The sequence below is a fragment of the Scardinius erythrophthalmus genome (genome assembly GCF_964197995.2).
Source record: "Scardinius erythrophthalmus genome assembly, chromosome: 2".
NCBI lineage: Eukaryota > Metazoa > Chordata > Actinopteri > Cypriniformes > Leuciscidae > Scardinius > Scardinius erythrophthalmus.
In genome coordinates, this window is record NC_138222.1 from 35,424,790 (window position 1) to 35,450,032 (window position 25,243).

The 25,243-nt window shown below is 38.4% G+C and overlaps 1 protein-coding gene across 2 annotated transcripts in view; it reads left to right on the forward strand.

Annotated features, from left to right (window-relative positions):
- htr5ab (5-hydroxytryptamine (serotonin) receptor 5A-b) overlaps window positions 1–17,318 on the forward strand; it is a 39,885-nt gene extending 22,567 nt beyond the window's left edge. The window contains exon 3 of one of the 2 annotated variants that reach the window (XM_081356309.1): window positions 15,389–17,295. In XM_081356309.1, coding sequence (XP_081212435.1) covers window positions 15,389–15,721 — 333 coding nt within the window. In that variant the 3' untranslated portion in view covers window positions 15,722–17,295. Of the gene's footprint in view, window positions 1–15,388 lie in introns of both variants that reach the window. The other variant, XM_081356308.1, reaches the window with a different exon arrangement.
- Window positions 17,319–25,243: the final 7,925 nt, after the last annotated feature.

A 25,243-nucleotide genomic window follows, 5' to 3' on the forward strand; every position in this document is an offset into this window, starting at 1 on the left:
CAACTCCTAACGACTGCTGAGTTATCACTCTAAAACTGAGTGTACCCCCTGCAAGCGCCACCTAGCTGCGAAATAAATAATCATAATATTTTTCAAAACTATTACCTTGATCAACTTAAAATGGGTGTCATTTGAAAGCTTAGAGTCTGAAATTTACAATGAATGTAGCCAATTTGATAAACTCCTAAGTAGTGCTGAGTTATTTGCTGATAATTAGAAGAAAAAAAATCATAATTTATAAACTACTTTTTTGTATTACATTCAGCAATATGTCATATACATCATACAGCTCAGATAATCCTGTGGCATATGTCATTTGAAAGGTCTCAATGAGTAGAATACAACAAGCATAATTGTTTCAGGCTTTTTACTAAACTTGAGCTAGGTTTTTCTAAAAGAAGCCCTTCAAGAGACCCATGTGTAAACCATGTATGGATTCTGAATTTTAGACACATTTCCGCTCGTAACTTCATGAAACATGCTCCGATTGTGGAAAATGACACATCATTATTTACAGCAGATGCTTACAATTAAAATGAGTCCATACTCAACATAATCCATCACTCAGAACTAAAGATATTCCTCATGGAGTTCTAACACAAAAAAATACCACAGACTCACAGACTCACGTAGCCAATCAAGGTAGCTTAGACTTGGCCTTTTTACTCGTATCTTCATGAAACATACATCGATCATGAAAAGTGGCACATCGTTATTTAAAGCAGGAGCTCACGATTAAAAAGAGCCCAAACTCAATATATTCCATCAATCAGATCTAAAGATATTCCTCATGGCGTTCTAACACAGAAAATACCACAGACGCATCTAGCCAAGTATATACTCATGAAGCACTCACGTTTGGTTTTCGCTCATAACTTCACGAAGCATGCACAGATCGTAGAAAACTGTACATCATTATTTTCAGCAGACTATCATGATTAAAAACAGCCCAAACTCAGCATAATCCATCACTCAGATCTAAAGATATTCCTAATGGAGTTGTAACACACAAACCCCAACAGGCACACACAGGGCCTTGAATATAGATGTAGCCTAGCACTTATGTCAAGTTTTAACTCATAACTCAATGAAGCATGCATAAATTGTGGAAAATGGCACATCATTATTTACATGAGATCGTTAAGTTTAAAAAGAGCCCAAACTCACCATAATCCATCACTCAGATCTAAAGATATTCCTCATGGACTTCTAACACATGTCTCTCCCATTCACTTTCAGTGGCCAACTGAAACAATGGCCCTCAATGGCCCAGTGGAACACCACAAGAGTAACTCTGTGCCATTTTGTACAAAATAAAAGTTTTTCAAAACAAAATTCCTTGTGAAACATTAAAGTAGACTAGTGTGATCAACAGTGCCAATTTTCTTCAGATTTTATTTAATTTTTCCAAAATTATTCAAAAATGTTTTGTTTTTTACTCAAAAAATTAGATGCCTACTATCAAATAAATGAGGCCTATGAATAATCAGATGCAAATATAAATATAAAACCAGTCCTAATCGAAAGAGAACAAGTGGACAAAAAGATTGAATCCAAGATTGGGTGAAAATATGGTATAATGAGTGATTTATAAGCTATTTTTTATAGGCCGGTCATTTTTGACCGGGAACACTGTAGCGAATACGACTTTGGGTAAATTTGAATTAGCTCAATAATATAGGGAATTTTGGAAATATTAATAATTATGACTCATGGTCATAATTCATAAGTCGCATATACATTTATTTTATCAATTATAGAGATTAACTGGTTCTGTAACTGATCTAATCGTTATTCGTCCAGCGAATAACGGTGAGATTATCACAGTTAAGAAGGGTTATCTCTTTACAAACTCCAAGAAAGTTTGATCTCCTGGCCACGGACATCAAACCTTCTGAGTTTATTAATTAAAACTACTGAATGTAGTCTAATATCGAGCTTGTAGCTTAAGATCTTTTGTTTCATTGACTTTAGAATGGTGGGTTTTCAAACACAGAGACAGTGAAAAGTATAAATGGATTTTAATAAATGTGACTAAAGATTATATGAGCTACGACTAGAAACGTACGTAAAAATGCAAACAATAAACACAAACAAACATTTAAACAATATTAACATACGTGATAAGAATAAAATGAAATGAAAGAAAGAAAGAAAGAAATAGAGAGAAGGGAAAAGCTAGTAATTGTTACATACAGAAACCTAAAAGTCGGACCCCAGAAAAGCAGCTTTTATCAGATAAATATACTTGCACGTCTGTTCTCTGTTTGGTTGATGCTGAAAGCGCGGACGAGGTCCTGTTTCGACTGCGTCTTCCGGTGTCGCGGGAAGCTTGAAAAGGCTCACTGAAATGTAACGTTACCGAGAAAGTTCGTCTTCATCTTCCGTGAAGGAAGAGGCAAATATAACTTAGTTGCAAAGGAACGGCTGCTACGACTCGAACATGTGTTTGTCCGAGGCCTTCCGGGATGTTCCTCGGGGAAGCGTCGCGCCGGTAGAAGAGGAGGAAGGATGAGAGCGAGGTGAGAGAGAGAGAGGTGAGAGAGCCCGCTGTGTTTTGAAGGAGCTAAAGTCACGCCCCCTTGCGTGCGTGACCCAATCGCCTGGGAGGACGTATTGTGGTCATGTCCTTTCATTTGGAAAGGTACACGCCTCTTCTAACTAATGCTGGCGGAATAAACTTCGTTCATAAACATTTATAAAACTGTATTAATCAAATAATGCATCCTCTAATATTCTGTGCTAAATATTCAACACCGTTGTGTTCTTCTGAACAAAACAATACCGCGAATGACAATTCTGTTAGTCAACAACACAAAGAAACAGGATTTCTCGTGATTACATGCATATTAAACTGATTACATATCAATAAAGCTTATAGATATCGTATTTCGGGTATAAGGATCATAAGCACAGCAAGAAATACATTTTAAACATTTTAAAAAGGTCATTTTGACCACAAGTGGTCGGGCATGATAAGGAGTCTGTGTTTTGTGTGTGTGTATGCAGAGTCGTGCACACGTGGAACCGCGTGGCGAACTTTGTCCTTCCTTTTCAGTGTGAATATCTTCTTGAGTTGATGAGATTAACTCAGGGGACCTGACCGAGCATCTGCTAACACTGTTGTTTTGTTTTGAGGGGTTAATTAGTACCTTTTGTTTGTTGATTAGATTTGATTAATCAACACAAAGGCAGACCTGATCATCTGCTTTCCGTTACAACACCACAAGTGTGACTATGTGCCATATTTTTTACAAAACAAAAGTTTCAAAACAAAATTCCTGGTGAAATATTAGAGTAGACTAGTGTGATCAACAGTAGCCATTTTTTTCATATTTTTTTTTTCATATTTCCAAATTTACTCATAAATGATTTGTTTTTTACTCAAAAAATGAGATGCCTACTCTCAGATAAATGAGGCCCATGATTAATCAGATGCAAACAGAAATATAAAACCAGTCCTAATTGAAAGAGAACAAGTTGACAAAAAGATTGAATCCAAGATTGGGTGAAAATATGGTATAATGAGTGATTTATAAGCTATTTTTTATAGGCCGGTCATTTTTGACCGGGAACACCACAAGTGTGACTATGTGCCATATTTTTTACAAAACAAAAGTTTCAAAACAAAATTCCTGGTGAAATATTAGAGTAGACTAGTGTGATCAACAATACCAATTTTCTTCAGATTTTATTTAATATTTCCAAAATTATTCAAAAATTTAAAAAAAATTACTCAAAAAATGAAATGCCTACTCTCAAATAAATGAGGCCTATGATTATTCAGATGCAAATCAAAATATAAAACCAGTCCTAATTGAAAGAGAACATGTTGACAAAAAGATTGAATCCAAGATTGGGTGAAAATATGGTATAATGAGTGATTTATAAGCTTTTTTTTATGGGACTGTCATTTTTGACTGGGAACACCACAGGTGTTATAGGGTTTTGAACACCACATGAGGGTTAAAGTCCTGTTTGTGGCACATTAGTATATGTGAGGGGGCAAACTCCTCAAGATGGGTGGTGACCATGGTGGCCATTTAGAAGTCGCCCATCTTGGATACAACTTTTGTTTTTTCAATAGGAAGAGGGCCATGTGACACATCAAACTTATTGGTAATGTCACAAGAAAAACAATGGTGTGCTTGGTTTCAACGTAACTTTATTCGTTCATGAGTTATTAAAAAGTTATTTACAAGCACTGAGCTCTCTCTCCTCCCCCATCATGAGTGTATACGCCCCTTACTACTGATTGGCTACAAGGGTGTTTTGGTGCTCAGTCTGATCCACTTCAAAAACGCTTACTGCACCCTTAATTGTCTTTTGTAAATATAAACACATTTTGATTTTGATGGCTGCAACACAAAAAAAAAAAAGTTGGTACAGAGGCATGTTTACCACTGTGTCACATCACCTTTCCTTTTAATTACACTTTTTAATAGTTTAGGAATTGAGGGTACTAATTGTTGTAGTTTGGAACGTGGATTTTTTTGTATCAGGCAAGATTGGGCAAAAATTCCACTTGCTCAACAGTCTATGGTCATCGTTGTCTGGTTCTCCTCTTCATGATGTGCCATACATTTTCAATAAGAGACAGATCTGGACTACTGGCAGGTCAGTCAAGCACATCGACTCTACGGTGTAGCACATGCTGAATGAGGCCTGGCATTGTCTTGCTTCCCAGGAAAGATGTCATCTTGATGCCATGTCTCTGTACAATCCCAAGATATGCTTCTACGTCAGTAGTACATTTGCAAGTCACCCATTCCATTTACACGATGCAGCCCCATACCATGACAGATGTTTGGTTTGGCACCTGTTGCTGATGAAAATCTGGATGGTCCCTTTTGATACCTCAATGTCCATTTTTCCCCAAAACAACCTGAAACGTGGACTCATCTGACCGCGGCACCATCTGAGATGAGCTTAAGCCCAGAGAACTCTGAGGCATATCTGCATAGAATTGATGTATAGCTTTCTCCTTGCTTAAAAGAGATTCAAGTGGCATTTCATGATGTAGCAGCAGACTGTGTTAAGTGACAACGGTTTTCTAAAGAATACCCGAGCCCATGTGGCTATATTTGACAGAGTAGGATGATGGTTTCTCATGCAGTACCATCTGAGGGCTCAAACAGGGTGACAAGATGTCCCGAAAAATTTGTGACAGTCCCGAAATCTAAGCTGTTGTCCCAAATCCCGAATCCGGCCCTAATTGTCCCGAAAATTATACTAAAGCAAAATCTTAAATAGTTATTGTCTGATAAAACATTAAAAACTGTCCGTGGAGGTTGAGTCCTTTTTTTCTTTTTTTGAAGTTTTACAAAGATACCGTAGACACGAATTTATATGCATTTATAAGCGAGCGCAAGTTGCAGCAGCCGCGAGGACCGTGAATGTGCAGGCAGCCAGTCGTAAAGGAGTGATTGATTGGTCGCGAAAAAAATACTTCAACCTAATGTCTGATGTCAGGTTACACAAAGCAAATCATCTACACAATTATTTAGTTTTCTTATTTAATAACCGACAATTTAGTTGTAATAATAATTTTGGCATAAGGTTTATTAGCGTTAGGCTATAGCCTGAAAGGTCTGATTTACGCTTTTTCACAATGACATTTGAGTTCATGATTTTAATGTTGTTTTTTGTGGCAGACTAATGACAGACTGTTGATCTTTGAATAAAAATATGTTTGGTTCAGGTTTGAAATTCATTATCTTTTATTATAGGCTAATAATAAAAGCCTTTGCTTGCAAAGACAGAGAAGCTCCTTTTACACTAAATCATGATACCCTCACCTATTACCAATTCACCTATACCTATTGTGGACTGTTTCAAAAAAGTTTAACTTGGATGTTCTATAAGCTTTTCACTTTTTTTTTTATTTTTATTTTGCCTCTGTCCCAATCTTTTTGGAATGTATAGCATTAGCAACCATCAAAATCAAAATTTGTTTATATTTGCAAAATGCAATTAAGTTGTTAAGTGAAACATCAGTTGGAAATCTTTTCTTTGTACTTTTGTCAGTTAAATAAAGTTGAAAGCGAATGAAAAAATCACAGATTCTTGATTTTATTGCATTTTACTATATGTCCCAACTTTTCTGGATTTGGGGTTGTATTTTTGCCATTTTACTGTATATACTGCCATTCACAAATCCTCTCCCGTGACCTTGTGGTATAGTAAAGTGTACATGCATCTCACTGGGAGTACTAGGTCAGGTACTTTTTGCCTACTGGTTTAAGAATTCTGTGAATTCAGACATATTACTTTTTTTTTACATAATGTTTTTCACCTACTATAGAGGTGAAAGTATGCTTATTCAGATGCAGCTAGTCATTTTTTTTTATTCCTGAATGAACTAATCGATTGAGTAAATAATTCAATAAGCCACTCATATAGGCAGACACTTGTACCATTCACAAATGAATCGTCATTTATGAATGAATAGATTGAATGATTAAATTATGCCTCACATTTATAAAAACAGCCAACTGGCAGAACAATGTAACCTGCAAAAAGAGTTATTAAAAATCCCCACCTGCCACCACTATGCACAGACTGACAGTCTGTCAGGCCAGATGTCCTTAATTAATTATTATTTATTTGTTCATACAGACAATGGGCCCTATTTTAACGATCTGAAACGCAAGTATCAAGCGCAAAACGCAAGTAACTTTGTGGGCGGGTCTTGGGCGCTGTTGCTATTATACCGGCTGGATAAATGACTCTTGCGCCCGACGCAAATCTAAAATGGGTTGGTCTGAAGCTTCATTATTCATAGGTGTGGTTTGGGCGTAACGTGAAATAGACCAATCAGAGCGACATCTCACATTCCCTTTAAGAGCAGACGTGCTTTTTCCATGGCGGATTGGTATTGTAATGGCGGATTTGCCAGGAGCGGTTCACAGCCGAGGAGACCAACGTTCTCGTCAGGGCCGTAAAAGACAGAGAAGTGACATTGGGGATGGAGAAACCCACCCAAATTAACTTCGGTTAAACAGCCGATAATTTGGGTAAATGTGTAAGCTAGATGTATGCTTTTATAAAAAATTGTCTATCTATCTACCTATCTATCTATTGTAATAATGTATGATTTGCAAAAATGAAAACTGCTGCTTCTGTGTAGATTAGAGAATCAAAGTGTATGCGCGTTGTGCACACGCTACATTGATTATGGCCAAGCATGCACCCTTAAAATAGCATATGAATAACATGCGCAACGCGCCACTGACTTTAAACTATTTTTTTTCGGTCAGTGGCGCAATTGTTTTCTAAACCTGCAAAATAGCATGAGGGAACATTTGTGCCGGAACACGCCTACTCTTTGCGCTGAACCGCCCAGGGGAGCGCAAGTTCATTCCCTAGTTCACCGAAGTGCGTCTGTGGAGGGAAAAGTCCGCTGTGCGCGGGTGCAAAATAGGAATGAATGATACATGCGTCGGTGTACAAAGTCAATTGCGCTGGGTGCAAGATGTAGGGCCCAATATCTGAGTTGCTCCTGTAAGTTTTTATATGGACAAAATAATTTGAGTCACACATTAATAAATATGATTGTCAGACTCAAACCCCAAAACCCCACTGTGTGAACAAGCTATGAGTTAGTGAGGTGCCAGAGAAAACAAAAATGAAGAAGGCTAAAAGACAGAGAATAGAAATGTTTAAGTACCATTGATCAAAACTAGCAGATGTATTTTCTTAGAAGGAAGGCTCAACCCACAGCTGACATCTGGCCCCACATTGAGTGAGAGATCCAAGTATAATTGGAAGCAGCTTCTCACTGCTTCCTCATATAGAATAATCATTTGAAACATGCACCTCTGTATTGTCTTTTTCAGTTTTTAGATTCCCAGATAATATTCATGTTCTAATTTTAATGGGCTCTCCAATCATTTTCCACATATAATTCAATTTCAGTAATTCATTTAATATCAGATAACACCTCATGTCTATATAATGTAATTTAAAACAGAAATTTCTTTATTAAAATAATATTTCATCATTAACTTGGCATATCATTAAATTCTCCTTATGTATATAAAATATACATTTTATATTTATCACAGTTAGCACAAATTGATTGATTTACCTAATTAATAACTCAAAGTATGTGTTTCTATGTATGTGTTTATGTGGATGTTCTGTGTTCATCCTATACCCTCATGGAGAAAATCTTACATGGCAGTGTAGACTTGTAATTAAAATTAAATTTTCCTTTAATCCTCCCTTATCGGTCTTATGCTACTCTGAACAATGCCTGAACTTTGTATTTTGAGCACTTCTTGCGTTGTGTTTGCCTCTTCACGATGACTTGCTTAATTTAGTCCTAAATTGTAAGTCGCTTTGGACAAATGACTAAATGACTAAATGTAATTAAGGCCTAATTCTACTAATTTGATCATGTCTCTCATTTTAATTCTATTCTCTTCCTTTCAAAAAACTAGTAGTTGATATAAATGCAATATTCTCTACATTAAATGCAGAGAATTTGATGAGAATGTTGTACCTTTGGGTAGTGTCATAACATGAACAGTAACTCCTCTGAAAAACAATCTTTAAAAATAAAATAAATGTTTGCATATTTATCTTTAAATTTGTCCAACCACCTCAGACAGTTGACGTTTTATGTAAGGAATGTTTTCCAAAAATTCTCCATCATCTTTTACAGGGTTGTTCTACCTCTTGTACACACACAAACATACACTGCCTCCTTTCATATAAAAAAACTTGAGTCCATTATTCTCACTAATGTTTTCACAAACTGCTCTGAGACACGAAGGTTGAGGATCCAAATGCAGTATTTATTGAACAGGGTAATCCAAAGACGTAATCCAAAGTACAGGCAAGGTCAAACACAGACAGGTAGTTCATACAAACACAACAAGGCAGGGAACACGGGCAAAAGAGTAATCCACGGAACAGGCAAGAAATCCAAAAACCAAGAGACATGAAACCAGGGAGAATGCTCAGAATTGCAGTGTAACACTAAACAAGACTTTGCAGGGAATTAATGAATATGGTTTAAATAGGCTGAGACTGACAAGGTATTGAGACACAGGTGGATGCAATCAGGGATGATGAGACATGTAGTTTATGAGGAAATGACAATAGTCTGATGTGGAGTGTCCTCTGGTGGCTCTCAAGGCCACTCCAGCTGGTGACCGTTACATAGCTCCCCCTCAAAGGAGCGGCTTCAAGACGCTACTAGAATTGTCCAGGAGGGAGGTGGAGCGGAGGCGGACCCGGGTGTGGGATGGAGGGCCAGGCCCGTGGAGCGGAAGAGGGCCTGGAGACTGAGGCTGAGCAGGCGTCCAGAGCGGAACAGGCGGAGCAGGCGTCCAGGGCGGAGCAGGCGCCGACGTTTCTGGGGGCCAGGGCAGATCCGACGGTTCAGGGGCAGAGGCGGCCATCTTGTCTGAAGACACCGTCATAGACACAGGTGTAGAGGTGACCATCTTGTCCGAAGACACAGGCGTAAAGGCGGTCATCTTGTTTGGAAGACACAGGTAGCCATCTTGTCCGAAGACACAGGCATAAAGGCGGCCATCTTGTCCGAAGACAGGCGTGGAGGCGGCCATCTTGTCCAAAGACACAGGCGTGGAGGTGGCCATCTTGTCTGAGGACTCTGGAACGGCAGTGGTCATCTTGGCCAAGGATTCACGGGCTGGAGCCGATGTGGGTAATGCCCACACACTCAAAAATCGCTGTGGCGACTATGATGAGTGTTGTCTTTTCCAGAACTGACTCAGGCGCGGCAGTCATGACGTGAAGAAGCTCAGGCGTGGCAGGCATGACGTGAAGAAGCTCAGGCTCGGCAGGCATGACGTGAAGAAGGTCTGGTGTAGAAACCTCAGGACGGGAATGTACTGGAACTACAGGACTAGCGACCCTTATGGCTGGAGATGCTGGTGACCGTGGTGGGCCAAGCTCCGTGGGCACTGGATCTTGGTGTGTTGTGCCCCTCCCCCAATTTTTTTATTGGACATGTCCTCCTCAACCGTGAAAGAGGAACCACACAAAAGCAGGGCATAATCCACAATCGTAGTCGAAAACAGGCAAAGGTCATAAACACCGGGTAATCAGTCCAAACAATAACAGGGTCAAAGGGGCACAGGCAAAAACAAATAAAACCAAGAAAACCAGACAAAAGATCGAAAACCAAGAGAATGCTTGGAATTGCAGTGTGACACTAAACAAGACTTTGAAGAAATGAATGAGTGTACATGGTTTAAATAGTCTGAGACTGACAAGGTAATGAGACACAGGTGGATGCAATCAGGGATGATGAGTCCGGGCAGTGAGTAATGGGAAATGTAATTTATGAGGGAATGACAATAGTCTGATGTGGAGTGCCCTCTGGTGGCACTCCAGCTGGTGACAGTTACAAACGTACACTGATCCAAAAATCATTTAATTGCCCCGTTGTCTCCTTTATCTGTTGAAATGCACAAACGAACACACATATGCTGTAATTTTGTTTTGTTCTGCCACAGTACTCCGCTCACTAAACTACAGCCTTTCAAACAAAAGCTAATTTAAATACCCATTTTAAAGATTCAGTATGCAATAGACAAGCCAAACAATGTTTATACTGTCGTGTAAGATTTTATGTGAAAGCTAATTTTCACAGTTAGTTAGTTCCGGTCCTCTAATTTGATTGGATAAGCTACAGTTCAGAAGTGCCAATAGTTCATATAACAGCACTGGGAAGTTTCACAGTTTATATCAGCATTCCAGACTATAGTATGTGAGCGGTATGGAAGTGGAGTGAAATGGTGTGATTTTTAACATGCTGTCCCTCTGTGTGTTGCTTGGCAACACATAAAGCATGATGCTTTGGCCTTTTTTTAACTTTTCTTTTCTTGGCACAGTGTGATATTGCTTAATTACATTTTGGTGTTTTGCCAACATAGAGATTAATCTAGAATATTCCAAAAGGGTGGCTGGTTTGGGGCAAATTGAGCTAGATGCAGACTTCTTAGTTGATTACATTATCATAGGGAACTTTGTGAGCACATACAGGAAATATAAATATATTATCTTTATTTAGAAAATTCACGCCTCTGCTTTCAAGGGAAATGATGTGAGATTTGTCTCACAATGTCATGTGTTGCAGAAGCAAAGTGGGTAAAGCTGGGGAAAGCTGCAATTTCCAACATTAAAGGCACAACATGTAAAATGTTTAGATTAAAATATCCAAAAACCACTAGAACAATGTTATATATTTGGTTGACTTGTGTACTTATACTCTCCCAAATGTTAACAACAATTTGGAAACCCAACAGAAAATAATTGTTATATAGTTCAACATGGTTAGTCTTATTGTTTGAATCTCTTGTCTTCTTGACTCACAGACACTATTTTGTCAAGTGGCTTAACATAGCAAAATCAGAAAGAGCTTTATTTGTACACTGTAAAAATAAAAGGTGCCTGGAGGAACCTTTTGGGGTTCTTCACTTTGCCACACCGGCGGAACCGTCTGTAGATCCTCTAGGCACCCTTTAAAAAGGGGCGGTTCTCTGAGGAACCACACAGGTTTCCTGAGGAACTCTAATATTAGGCACTGTGTGGAACCACTTTGGGTGCCTCCAGGAACCAAATTTCATTTTTTTTAAATATTTAATTTCATGTTGTTACTATGGTTACCTTTGACATCTATTATAATAAACAAATTGAACCAAATACAAAATAAGAATTGTTTACTACATATTTGATATTCATTTTTATACATACACTTCCATGCACATGGGGAAAAAAGCTAACTACAGATTAATATCAATGACTACACAAAAAAATTGTGTAATACATAAGCAACATGAATAATCAACCATGTATATACAATAGATAAACAAGAAAAGACATCTTAACAAAATGCATGGAAACACATATGTTCCACTAAATAAATCAATGTAAAAAAATTACATTTGAACTAATTAAAAATGTCCATCATACTTAACTTTAAAACATTTGTGTTTCAGTCCGATGGTTAGTCTGACATCACTGTTTCCAAGTCCAAAAGCTCTATCAGATGCCAAAAACAAACAACAGTGCTAATATACACTAATTGTGCTGTAACCTTTATCTATATACCGAAATCTCTGATGGTTAGTTATTCAGCTATTTTGAATCATAAAATGTTTAAGTCTGGGATGCCGTTAGACTGGAGACTGTAATGTACACTATGGCTTTTGAAAAGCTTAAATGTGTGACTTGAATCAACAGTGTTCATAAATGGTTGTTGAGTATTCTCATGAAACAAGATAGAGGAAGTAGAAGTAGAGGCTTCGACCCGAAACAGAGTTAAGGTGCAGTAAAATGATCTGTTGTTCTGTGAATGTTCACTGGTGAATTCAGTCATTTCAATATGAATTCACACGATCAGCAATTTCGTTTGTGGTCAAAAAAGTCACTATGGGACCAAGTTGGTGTGAGGTACTTAAAGAGTTGGAAAAGTGAAAAGGTACAGCATCGTTTTCCGTTTGTTTTTCCTCTTTTCTGGTGGATGGTCCAGGCACTTCGATGATTTTCAGGTCTACAGGAGGATTTTTATTCTTGGTCAAACTTGTATTTCAGCTTACCGAGATCCCTGCAAAGTACAACATTTACTGTTAGTAATGTTATTAAAGTGATAGTTGTGAAATTTAAATAATTTCCTCAGCCTTGTGACGTTCCAAACCTGTTTGACTTTCTGTCTGTGGAACCCAAAAGCAGATCTCAGGCATAATGCAACCCCAGTCACCGATCGCTGACACTGCATGAAACACAAGCAGAAAACAAATGTGTAAATCATTCATGAAACCATTCTTATGTACACTTGTCTAGTTCAATTCAATGCAACAATTTATGTAAAAATGGTTAAGCTCCAAAAATGTCCCAGAAAAGATCCTAAAAATAATCAATGAGTTCACAACTCATGTGTTATGGGTTGTGTTGCAAGTCTTCTGAAGCCTAATTGCTTTTTCCTATTTATTTATTTTTTTGCCGAAAAAGACTAAACTTGAAGTTATAATTCAGAGTTAAAATGTCTATAGCATTTTTTGTGAATCAAACCTGTGATATTATTTTTCTGAGTAACATGAATGAGATTTGAGATCATGAGAAAAGATTTCCAGAGAGTAACTGATTAAAAAACACAAGTACACAGTCAAACAATACAATTTCACACAGAGAAAGTTCATAGTAATAAAGTACAGCATGTGGTGCAGGTAACTTACTGTAATTCAATGTTGCCACTGAAATGTTCAGATTATTTTAGAAATGTAATGGTTGTTCTGGGGAAACAAAAGAACAAAGATGATTATTCACAACATAATATTTATTGACCAGTAAATGGCTTTAAAATGGTATTTGAGAGAATGAGGGCACCTGTAGTAAAGTTAGGCTAAACAAAAACAGAGCAAACTATAACCTGTTTTTGTTATTCATAACAAACGCCAAGAATCAGAGAATTTTCTAAATTAGTTAGGCTATATCAGCAATTTGAAGACACAGTTGTACAAAATATGTTGAATTGAATGACTAAATCAATCTAAGACAATAAGTCAATCATTTCCATTTGTTCATTAGATCAACGTAGTTAGCATCGCGGCTAAAACCTTCATACCAGATACTGTGAAATAAACGAGTGGTAAACACTGTAAAAACGTAGTAATGTATAATAAATTTAGTTTATATATATGTGTGTGTTTAAATATATAGTGAGTAGACTCTGTATTTATATTTATTTGGCGAGTTTACAAACCTTGTAATGGAGAGCCGAATAAACGGCGGAAGCTTTGATGAGAGGAGCCGTTACTTTCCTGATGACGATCAGCTGAGCTCTGTTGCGCGCGAGCAGCGCAAGCATATCTGAAGCGACGACAGCAGAGGAATAGCAGCAGTTTCGTGACAGAATAAAACTTTTCTCCTCCTGCTTCTTCTTCTTCATATAATATTATTATTATTTAGTGTTGTTGTTTAAGGTTTAAATGACTTAATAAAATAGGCCTATACTAAATATATGTAAGCTACCCAAGTGAAAAAGACTATAGTTACTGTTAAATGTATTAAAAATGCATTAAAGTATATTTGATTTGTAGGTCTACTAAAAACACACTCAAGTACATTTTTAATACATTTAATAGTACATCTTTTTCACCTGGGTATGTATACTGAATCAAACTTGCCTATAATAATAATAATAATAATAATAATAAAAATGCATTAAAGTAGGCTATATTTGTATTGTAGGTCTACTAAAAACACACTCAAGTACATTTTTAATACATTTAATAGTACGTCTTTTTCACCTGGGTATGTATACTGAATCAAACTTAAGTAGCCTATAATAATAATAATAATAGGATAATAATAATAATAGAATAATAATCTAATTCGGGCCTCACTGAACCATTGGGTTCCTCCAGATGCTGGCTTTAACATTAGAGATCTTCCAGGAACCACTTAAATGTTAAAAGATCTTCCAATAACCCTTTTATCGCATTTAAGTTCCTCTATTTTCCCCTAAAGCACTTCGAGGTCTCATGGTAATGAAAAGGTGACTCCAGAACCTCTGAAGTAAATACAAAGTGCTTAAAGGATCCCATAAGTTCCAGCAAGAACCTCAAAGATTGTCAATGCTCTTCCAGTAACCCTACTATAGGAAAAATAGCTTTGAGGCACCAAAATTACATTTTGAAGTTCCTTGAGTATCCGACAGGATACTTGAGGCTCCTTTAGTTTTTACAGTGTAGTACATAATTTTCTCTGCCATACAATATATTTCAAAATTAATTGAGTCAACCAGCTTTTTAGAATTAACATTTTAGCATCAACCATCATTAGCTCCACTGAAGGGCTCTCGTCCACCCTGTTCATACCACAGTAACGTTAATAAAACTTTAATACATTTGCTCATACATGAACATGATTTCTGCCTGAGCCCAATCGGATGTGGAGGTGACGACGACAACTCCCACGATTCCATGCTTATTCATGCCGTCATCAAGCTACGCCTTTGTTATAGTTTTGAATAAGCGACCTCTAGCGGCGAAACTTACATATTGTGCCTTTAATGCATGTACCGTACTGTATGTGGAATAGTCTCAGATTGTTTAGTCCAGTAACAGCTTTATGTAAAAGATATAGTTTGAATTAAAGAATTTAAATATTCTGTAACAGGTATAGTGAATGGAGACCTGTACATAAGTAATGCTTAAAGATCAGAGTAGGAAAATGGGATGTCTAGACACAAATATGTAACAAAAGAAATTTGCAGTTGCTCCCTCAGTCTTGACAAAATGTGTGGTTGCTGCATTCTGCTCACCAATAGTGTTATTGAAGTACCTTATAGTTGTGTACTTGACTAACACTACTAATACATTTCATCTTTTAACTTGTTTACTGCCAGGTAAAGGAGGCAGAACGGCAGCCACAGATGGCCTTCACAATTCGTCACGCAACTGTATCGTTCCAAACGGATGGCGAGACGTGGCGAGAGCAGAAAGAGAGGAGAGCGGCTCTGATGGTGGGCATCCTGATTGGTGTATTTGTGCTCTGCTGGATTCCCTTTTTCCTTGCTGAGCTCATCATTCCGCTCTGTTCATGTGACATCCCCCCTATCTGGAAAAGTGTCTTTCTCTGGCTGGGTTACTCAAACTCATTCTTCAACCCACTCATTTACACAGCCTTTAACAAGAACTACAACAATGCGTTTAGAAATCTTTTTTCCAGACAGCGATAAGGAACGGAAAGAAGAACAAAGGTAATGATAACCTTTGGATTTTAGGAGTAGAAAGTGAGAAGAATATCAAAAGAAGCCATCTTCTCTCACAGAAGACATAAGCGATACAAAAGGCCATGAATGCACTGGCATGAATGCACTGGCTTCCACAGAGGAAGGGGATTTTGCCAACCCACATCAAGAAACTGCAGGCTTCTCGTGATGTCTCTAGGGTTCACATCTTCACCTGCTGGTCATATATCTGTCAATATATGGCGGCTGCTGATGTCTTCATGGTTAGACAAGTTGGCCACCGTCTGTTAAATCAGCAGTGCTGAGATAATGCAAGTGTTCTCTTTAGCAAAACTGAACCACTGAAAATAACTGTCCATATCCCTCACCATCACTGTAAACTCTTGAGAGAGAAACCATGACTGTTCTCACTGTTCTGAAGGGTGGTGAAACATCAAAGCCACTTTTCGTCTAATAGTCAATGAAGACACGAGTAGGCATATGTACACTATGAAAATCTGGCCTAATTCATCCTTTCACTTTTTCCAAAATTACATGGCTAAGGAGCAATTTATATTTCAATCACATTTCCTTTCATTAAAGTCAAGAAAAGAAAGTCAATGTGCAAAACATAGAGACAAAATTTAATTAAATAGAACAGACTTGCGTTGATGCAAAGAAAGACTCCATTGAAATATTGAACAAAACAGTGGTTATAAAATTACCTCAAAAATGCCTTAGTTTCCTGGCAGCACATCTCAGCATTTATGTACATTATCATGAATGGATTCAGCTTTCCTCTTTGTAAGCTACCATTGTAGCAAAGTAAACTGGGACATTACATGTAACGAAATGTAAACTTGCCTGTAATTCCTGTGTGATGGGAGCTATACAATTGTTAAATAAAAGATATGGATTGATCATGCAAGGTTACTAAAGATTCAGAAAAGGATCACTCTGTTGGTTATCAATAATTGGAGGATCAGTAAATAAGACATACAATGTTAAAAGCTGAATGTCTCTTGGCAGTTCTTCGTCTTTATAAATTATGCTGAAAAGAAACTATCTGATTTTGTATTGCCATAAAAGCCTGTCCACACGTCCCAAGTTTTGTGAAAGCTGTCCTCACTGAAATGGCTGCTTTTATTTGCAAAAATACCTTGTTAATACTCTTTGAAATACTGTCCATGTATCACATCTGTTCATCAATTTGTCAGCTCATCCATTATCCATTTAACAATCAGCTTCAGGGCAGTACAACATTTTACTTTGCATGTGTGTCTATGAGAATAAAATAACTGAGACATAAAAAAGGAAATGGAAAGGCAAAGAGTGAGAACATAAATATGCTCTCTCTTGATATGCTTAATTTCAACTTGAGAGAGGACACACTTAAAATTCTGACACAATCACACTGTACCTTCGTCAATTTTGCAGTGTCAGTATTATTGACTGGACAAATACAGCACGCAACCTGTGTAGATGACGGTTTGTCTTGCTCTTTCATATCAATGTATTTATTTCTGACTGTACAACCGTCCTAAACAAATGAAAAAACAGTAAGAATAAAACAGTCTCTTCTTAGAGTTGTGGGCAGTTGTGGCCTAATGTTAGAGAGTCTGACTTTTAATCTGAAGATCACAGGTTCAAGTCTCAGTACTGACAGGAAGTGTGGGTGGGGGAAGTGAATGAACAGCGCTCTCTTCCACTCTCATTACCCACAACTGAGGTGCCCTTGAGCAAGGCACCTAACCCCCAATTGCTCCCCAGGCACTGCAGCAAAAAAATGGCTGACCACTGCTTCTGGTGTGTGTGTGTTCAATACTCGCTGCTGTGTGTGTGTGTGTTCAAAACTCAATGCTGTGTGTGTCCACTAACTTGGATAGGTGAAACACAAATTCTGAGTATGGGTTACCATACCTCACTTCACTTATAATTAACTCATTTTCTATCAGTGTTTGAAATTTAGATTTTTCCCTCAAATGCTCAAAGGCAATACAGCATGTGAAAGTTTCTGTAACTGCTGTGCTCACGTCTTGCGTAGAACACACCATTCTAACGAGATTACGAGAGCACATGAATAAAAAAAAAGATGTGCACAGATAAACCATTTATATATAAAAAAAACACTGCAATATCCCATTAAAAACAAGTACAACGGCCCTATGCCATGCCGTTAAAAAAAAACACGATATCCCAATTAAACGCTGTGTGAAAATCCCAACTGGAGAAAATTTAGCATTTCAGAATGCACCACATTCAAATGTGTAACAGCACTACATGGTTCATTACATTTAATCTACTGTGATAATAAGTAAACCAATGCTTCTCTGATTAAAATTCTTACCTGACCTTGAAAAGGTTTTAATTGAATTCCATCTTAACACAAGCTGGAATGTTGTTTCAGTGTATCTGCTGTGATGTCAGCTGTGCTTCAACGAAATATAAGCATGTGGTGCACAGTGTAGTTTATACTGTCATTGTGTTGTTGTTATGTATTCATTTAAAACTACAATGTCAAGGCTAGATGCCTTCAAAAGGAATGCATACACTGTAAAAAAAAATAAAAAAAAAATGTAGAAAAATGGAAAAGGTACTGGCAATTTTCTGCCAGGACAGTAGTTGTAATTTCCTTCAAATCTAAAACACAACACAATCATAATAATAATTCAAAATACATGTAAAACACCTGTAAAAAAAAATCCTATTAAAGTCCGCGTGAACCGGAAGTTGCAAACGACTTTTCTCCAGTGTTGTGACGTATTTCCCAGTGAAACGGAATATTGAACAGAGGGCAGGGTTTTACTCTAGCGCTCCTCCTCTCCATCTCTGCTCATAACAGACTAACGGTTTGAGGGGAGTGGTTAAGCGTTTCCCAAACCAAGCCTACTACGTCATCAGGGAAGGTCCTCCAATGCAGAGGGGAGGGGCATTTTCAGATTTTGATTAAAGATTACGAAGCCAAAAAATTTTTTTGTGTGGATTGACTTGCATGGATGAATTGTTCACCACAAAACGATCAATTTAGGCAAACAAAGTAAGTATGGTCAATTTTGATTTCATGTGGACTTTAAGACAGTACATGGTGTCTATTTTTACAGACTTTTCTTGAATATGGAAACGTTAAATTCCTTGTCTTTTTCCAACCAGACAAATATATTATTTTCTTCAACAGGAAAAGGAAAAAGTATATGGAACATAACATATATTTGCTTTTAAATTGGTACCTATGAGTTGTATCTGAGAAGATGAAAGAGAAACAAAATTGTGCCTTGTGTCATGTGGTTTGCAGGCACATCACATAATGTAATTGTCTGTACCCTGGTGCAATGAAGAAATGTGTCATAAATAGGCATGCTGTTCACCGTGGAATGCATTGTAGGAAAAGGTGCTTTCATGATAAAATTGTTCAATCATCTGCGCTATGCTCTTTAGAGACATTCGCCAAGAAAGAGAAACATGTTTACTTTTATGGAGGACCAAACCTGCAGAAATTAAAAATGAATAAATGAATAAATAAATGAATGAATCAATAAATAGATAAATGAATAAATAGATAAATAAATGTGATAATAAGTATGGGAATGCCAAACCTGACTTAATAAATAAATAAATACATAAATATGTGAAGAAATGTCAAAAATAAAAAAAATAAAAAATTACTATTTATACATTTATTTCCTTATTTACGTATAATTATATATTTTTCCACATGTATTTATTTTTTCATTTATTTATTTATGCATTTATTTATTTCCACTTTTATTTATTTTCACATTTATTTATGTATATATGTATTTATGTCTACATTTATTTATTTCCACATTTATTTATTTATACATTTATTTATTTATACATTTATTGCTCTGTATGCTAATGAAGGGGGCGTGTTTTACCTCAGACATAGCAATTGAGCTCAGAGTGGCAGTGCTGAAGCTTTGAGGCCACAGTGACACTTTGTGGTGTGTCCAAACAATACGCAAGAGGTTTGTGGACGTGACTTTACAGGTCACGCAGGGAATAAATGACTTAGAGATGGGCAATATGGCCAAAATCTTATATCACGGTTTATGTCCTTTAATATCACCCTAACTGTATATAGGTTTATCATACATAGGAGGCCTACTCTTTATTCCAGACATGGCCGTAAATCATCAGCAGGTCGGGATTTCTAAAATGTCTGGGCACACATGAACAGAATCCGCTGATTCTGACACGGAAGCGTGTCAAATTATCCACTATTAACCACATTTTATGCCATGCATTATAGATCCGTACACAGAAGCTAACTGCATTTTTAGTGTATCTTCCAAAAACAATGTTGACAGCAACAGAAACAAACTTTTCCATAAAGAGGTGATATTTCCGCTATAAAACGGACATTTTGGCATAATTGTGTGTGTTATTATTGTTCGTTCAAGCGCGAAAAAGAACTGTATTCTGGTGCCCTGTCTATGTGCAAAATCTAACCACGTCTTTCTGTACGCCCTGTGTGAGGACATTAGTACGGTGGCCGAGAACTGCAAAACAAACCACAATTCTGAAAACAATACAACAAATTTATAAATGCAATGGAAAGACTAAAAACAAATTAACAAGTTAGAAAACACAATAGCAATTCCAAAAATAAAATAACAAATCAGAAAACACAACGAGAAATCTGAAAACAAATTAACATTTTAACAAACGTTATTGTGTTTTCTAACTTGTTAATTTATTTTTAGTCTTTCCATCACGTAAAAATTTGAAATGGTTATTATGGCAGCAATGTATGATACAATTTTAAAATGTGTAGGCTAGGCTATTACAGGCTAGTATAGTTTGGATTATTTTTTATAATATCCCATGAATCCTAATAAATGCAATTTCAACTGTTTCTGAAGTGCTTCTTCTATAAAGAACACCGCTTTCTCGCATAACGCAGTGAAGCAGCCCCTGCACGAGAGAATAATTGATTCTCGAGCCATCGATATCAACCGATTCAGCACCATCGCCACGGACAGCACCCGGTAATGTCGCACGTAAGAAGGTATATCTTAAGCAGCTTCCTAAGTTATGGTTCGGGGAACACGCCTAGATATGGTATACATTTAGTTAAGTTATACCTTAAGAGTCTTCGTAGCGTGCAAAGAGACAACGTTGTCAGGAAATGCAGCCATGATCCCTGACCCAATGTGACATGGTCTGTTTGGTGGCAGCCACCCCCTGTTACTGCCCCCATAACAGACGAACAATTGCTCTGACTTACGCCACTGGCTAGTGCGGTGGACGTAGGCCTGAAGAGCACGGACTGGACACAGTCTGTGAGATCTCTCCTGCTCCAGCGTTATGAACGGTGGAGGGCAGAAGGCCTCAAGGGTGACCAGATGTACAGTCGAGAAAGGAACCTTAGGCAGGTAGTCAGGATGAGGATGCAAAATCACTTTCACCATACCTGGGGCAAAGTCTAAGCAGAATGATGAGATCGAAAGAGCCAGCATATCCCCGATTCTTTTTAAAGAAGTTATAGCCATTATATTAGAAAAACCATCTTTAGGGTCAGAAGTTTGTCAGATGCTGACTCTAGAGGTTCAAATGGGGTCTCAAACAGACCCTCAAAGACTATAGCTAAGTCCCATGAAGGGATCTTGGTTCTAACATGTGGCCTCAGTCATCTGGCCCCACGAATGAAGTAAGTGAGTAGAGGATGTCTCCCGAGTGGCACCCCGTCCACCAAGGCATGGCAAGCCGAAAGAGCGGCCACATAAACCCTGAGAATGGAGGGGCATGTGCCTGTCAACAACTTTTCCTTTAGGAAGTCCAGAACTGAAGTCTGGCAGTGTGGATCTGCATTATGTGCTGTTCACCAGCATTCAAAGACACCCCATTTACTGTCTTAATTCTTTCTTAGTGGAGGAAGCCCTAGCACTTAGAATGGTCTCAATAACATTAGGTGAAAGCCCAGTGCCCCTCAGTTGGTACCCATCAGGGGCCAAACATGAAGGTTCCACAGGTCGGGCCTGGGATGGAATATCGTGCCCTCCGCCTGAGACAGAAGGTCCCTCCTGAGATATTATCTCCGAGAACCATACTCTGTTCGCTATCAGTAAGAGGCGACCCTTGTTGGCGAACTCTGTCTAGAACTCCCGGGAGCAGAGAAACAGGAGGAAACACATACAGGCGCATTTTGGGCCATATGTGCGCCATCGCGTCCAGACCCAGGGGGGCTGAGTGACTCAGAGAGAAGTAGAGGGGACATTGCGCTGTCTGATGGGAGGCGAAGAGGTCCACCTCCGCTTCATAAAATCTGGTCCAGATCTATCTCTGGGTGGAGTTTCCATTCCCCCATCTGTAATTTCTGTCTGGACAGTAAATCCGTTCCCACATTCAGATGCCCCGGAATGTAGACTGCCCTGAGTGACAGGAACTTCTCCTGGGCCCAGAGTAAAATCTGCCTGACCTGAGCGCAGACCTCCCTGGTGATTTATGTAAGAGACTGCCCACTGTGTTGTCCACCCACACTAAGACATGACAGCCTTTCAACTGAGGGAGAAAGTATTTCAGGGCCAGAAATACAGCCATCAGCTTGAGGCAATTGATGTGCCAATCGAGCTGATGACCCTCCCATTCCCCTTGAGCTGGACGACCACTTAAGACCGCTCCCCAGCCCATCAGGGAGGCGTCTGTCGTAAACAGTCTGCGACGACAAGACGCCCCTAGAATGGGACCCAAGGCGAGGAACCAGGGTCTGAGCCACAGAGATAGGGTACGAAGCCTGCGTTGCGTCACCTTTATTTGCCATTGAGGATTGGCCCTTGGATGAAATCCCCTGGCTTTTAGCCACAACTGAAACAGTCTCATGTGCAAAAGCCCCAGAGGAATCACTGTGGATGCTGAAGCCATGAAACCTAACATTTTTTGGTACTGACGAACAGTGCGATCTTGGCCTAGCCTGACTTTGCTCAGGGTGTGCCGAATGGTCTCGATTCGAGTGGGAGACAGTTGTGCCCGTATCGTGATCGAATCCCAATTTACTTTCGTTTTGTATTTGTTTTATTTTTATCATTAAAGGGACAATAAGTAACTTTTTAGGTATTTTATTATCTAAAATCAATATTTTTATTCATAAATATGTCCTCAATGGTGTCCAAATACCTCTGCCAATGATCTGACTTATCCTCGTAAACGAAGAATTTATTATCTTTATATACATGGGACGGGTAGGTCCACGGAGGCTTCCACGTAGTTCCGCCATCTTGAAAAACTATAATAGCAGAGAGGGACAAAAAGTACTAGGCCAACGCGTTTCCACAACGCGTTTTCGTTCAGAGCCCGCGTCAAGTGACTGAAACCAGCAGAAACGGAGCAGAGCAGTGAGAGGCGCTTTTGTCACTGCCCCGGCAAGTTTAAAAGGCTGCACTGCACGGTTAAGTCAAAGGAAAACGAGTCCTCTTAGTCGAAAAACTCCACAATAAGACCGTAAAAGGAAACGTGATCGGAGATTACAAAAACAAGGGTTATTAGCTATAATGTCGGGATAGCTAATGCAGGAGAAAGCTTTCAAAAGAGACGCTGAAGTTGCCTGCTTTCTTCTCGACAGGTAAGTCAATGTTAAGGTCTTAATTACAGGCTTTTTATTTTTTTATTAGCCTATATAGACCAGCGTTTCCCAGCGGGAAACTGTGTAAAAAAAAAAAATCTTTACCATCAATCTCGGATCGTCGGAAGTCTCTAATAACAACAAATAATGCGCACAAATTTATAATACAAATGCAAATCATAAGTTTTTGGCGTTGAATTGCGGAGGTTGCGCTTGCATGTGATTTTATTCCCGTGCCTCATTCCCAGTGCGTCCACATAAAGCTGCCTATTTTTCATTGATGCGCTTACAGTCAAATACACACGAATTGTCACAACGTCCGTCTTGCCGCGTATTCACATCGGTTGTGCTGCTGTCAACGCAACGCGTGCGATTAATATTTTTCAATTTAACACGTTAAAAATATTTAACGCAATTAAAGCAGCATTTTTTTCTGTCATCCTTTGGCTAGCGTTACATTATATAATCACGTTCTTCTTCATGCAAATGCTTCTAACCATGCAAGCGAGAAAATACAAAAGAGAATGCGCTGTCCTGTGATGCTGACACGACGCGCGCCAGACTCGACTTCTCTTTCGAGCTTTCGCTTTGAGTATCCTCATGAGAGCAGTCTTAAATTAGTTAAAGTCTTAAATGAACGTTAAGAGTTGTGAGAAAATGGGACGCTTGTGGGATCCACATGTGACAGTGCAGCAGTGACATCAGAATCAAATAACACTTCATTCATAAAAAGATGCCATTAAACAATAATTTGAAATATACTGTCTTTATGATGTTTCTACATTAATTTGGAGATTTACTGTGAAATTATTAGGCTACATAAAATATAGTAAAAACAAGCTATCTTGTGCAATTATAACAAAATTATATATTATATAAAATTAAAAATGTTTAATTCATTCATTCATTTGTAACATGCATGAACGAAGAAAAAAAAGGAACAGGAAGAAGAAAATCTTATGGTAGCCTACCTGTCATTTATTTGTGCACATAAAAAAAAAACAAAAAAAAAACAAAACCAGCACATTTCAAAGTATAGTATCAAAGTAGTATCGTGACAACACTAGTGTAGGGTGCCACACATTTTTTTTAAATTTCAAAGGGTGCCTTGACTGAAAAAAGGTTGGGAAACACTGATATAGACAGTAGAACATAGTTAAAAGTTAAACAGGCTCTTTGATGAATAGCAGCTATTGAGTAAAGTAGAGATGGTCCTATAAACAAGGTTGTAAGTTTTGTTTGTTCAAAACTGTAACATTCGTTTGTTCGTTGTGTCAAGTTGTAGTTTGTTTGAAATAACAAACCAGTTCACCAGAAGGAAAACTCGACGAGGTGCTATTAGAAGACATCCTGTCAAAGCTTTTTGGTACATATCGCTTACCGTAGATGCAACGCGCATTTGAAAACGCGAGGCGCTGGAGAGCAAAATTAGTTTGATTGCAAAATACAAATTCACCACTAGATGGGAGTAATTCAGTTACTGCCCCTTTAAAGTCTGTTGAATGTTCGCCAGTTTCCGCCTCCTTCTTCCCATAACATCTGAACTACATTACAACGTGATACACACATAGACAGTAAAAGAAATGGACACAGCGACCCCATTGGAACTCAATTGAGACAAGTGAAGCCAGTTTTCAGCGATTTCTTAGCACTTCCTTTCCTGACGCGCAGACTCAAACCGAGCAAAGCGTTACACGGACCACGTGAGCAACCCGTCTGTCTTCTAGTAGCTGTGCCAAGAGAAATCTGAATCATTCCCTTCCGAATCTTGCAGAGACGGAGAGTGTGATTAGGAGCTGTCCATGAGCTTGGAGCAGGAGCAACTTTTGCTAGGTATTCCGATTAATTATATTGTCATTTTGCCTCCACGTCTCCCCGATTACCCGCGAGCTTCTCCTCCCGTCCATACGGTAATCTCTCTAGTGTGCGACAGAGAGTCGCGTGGTTATGAC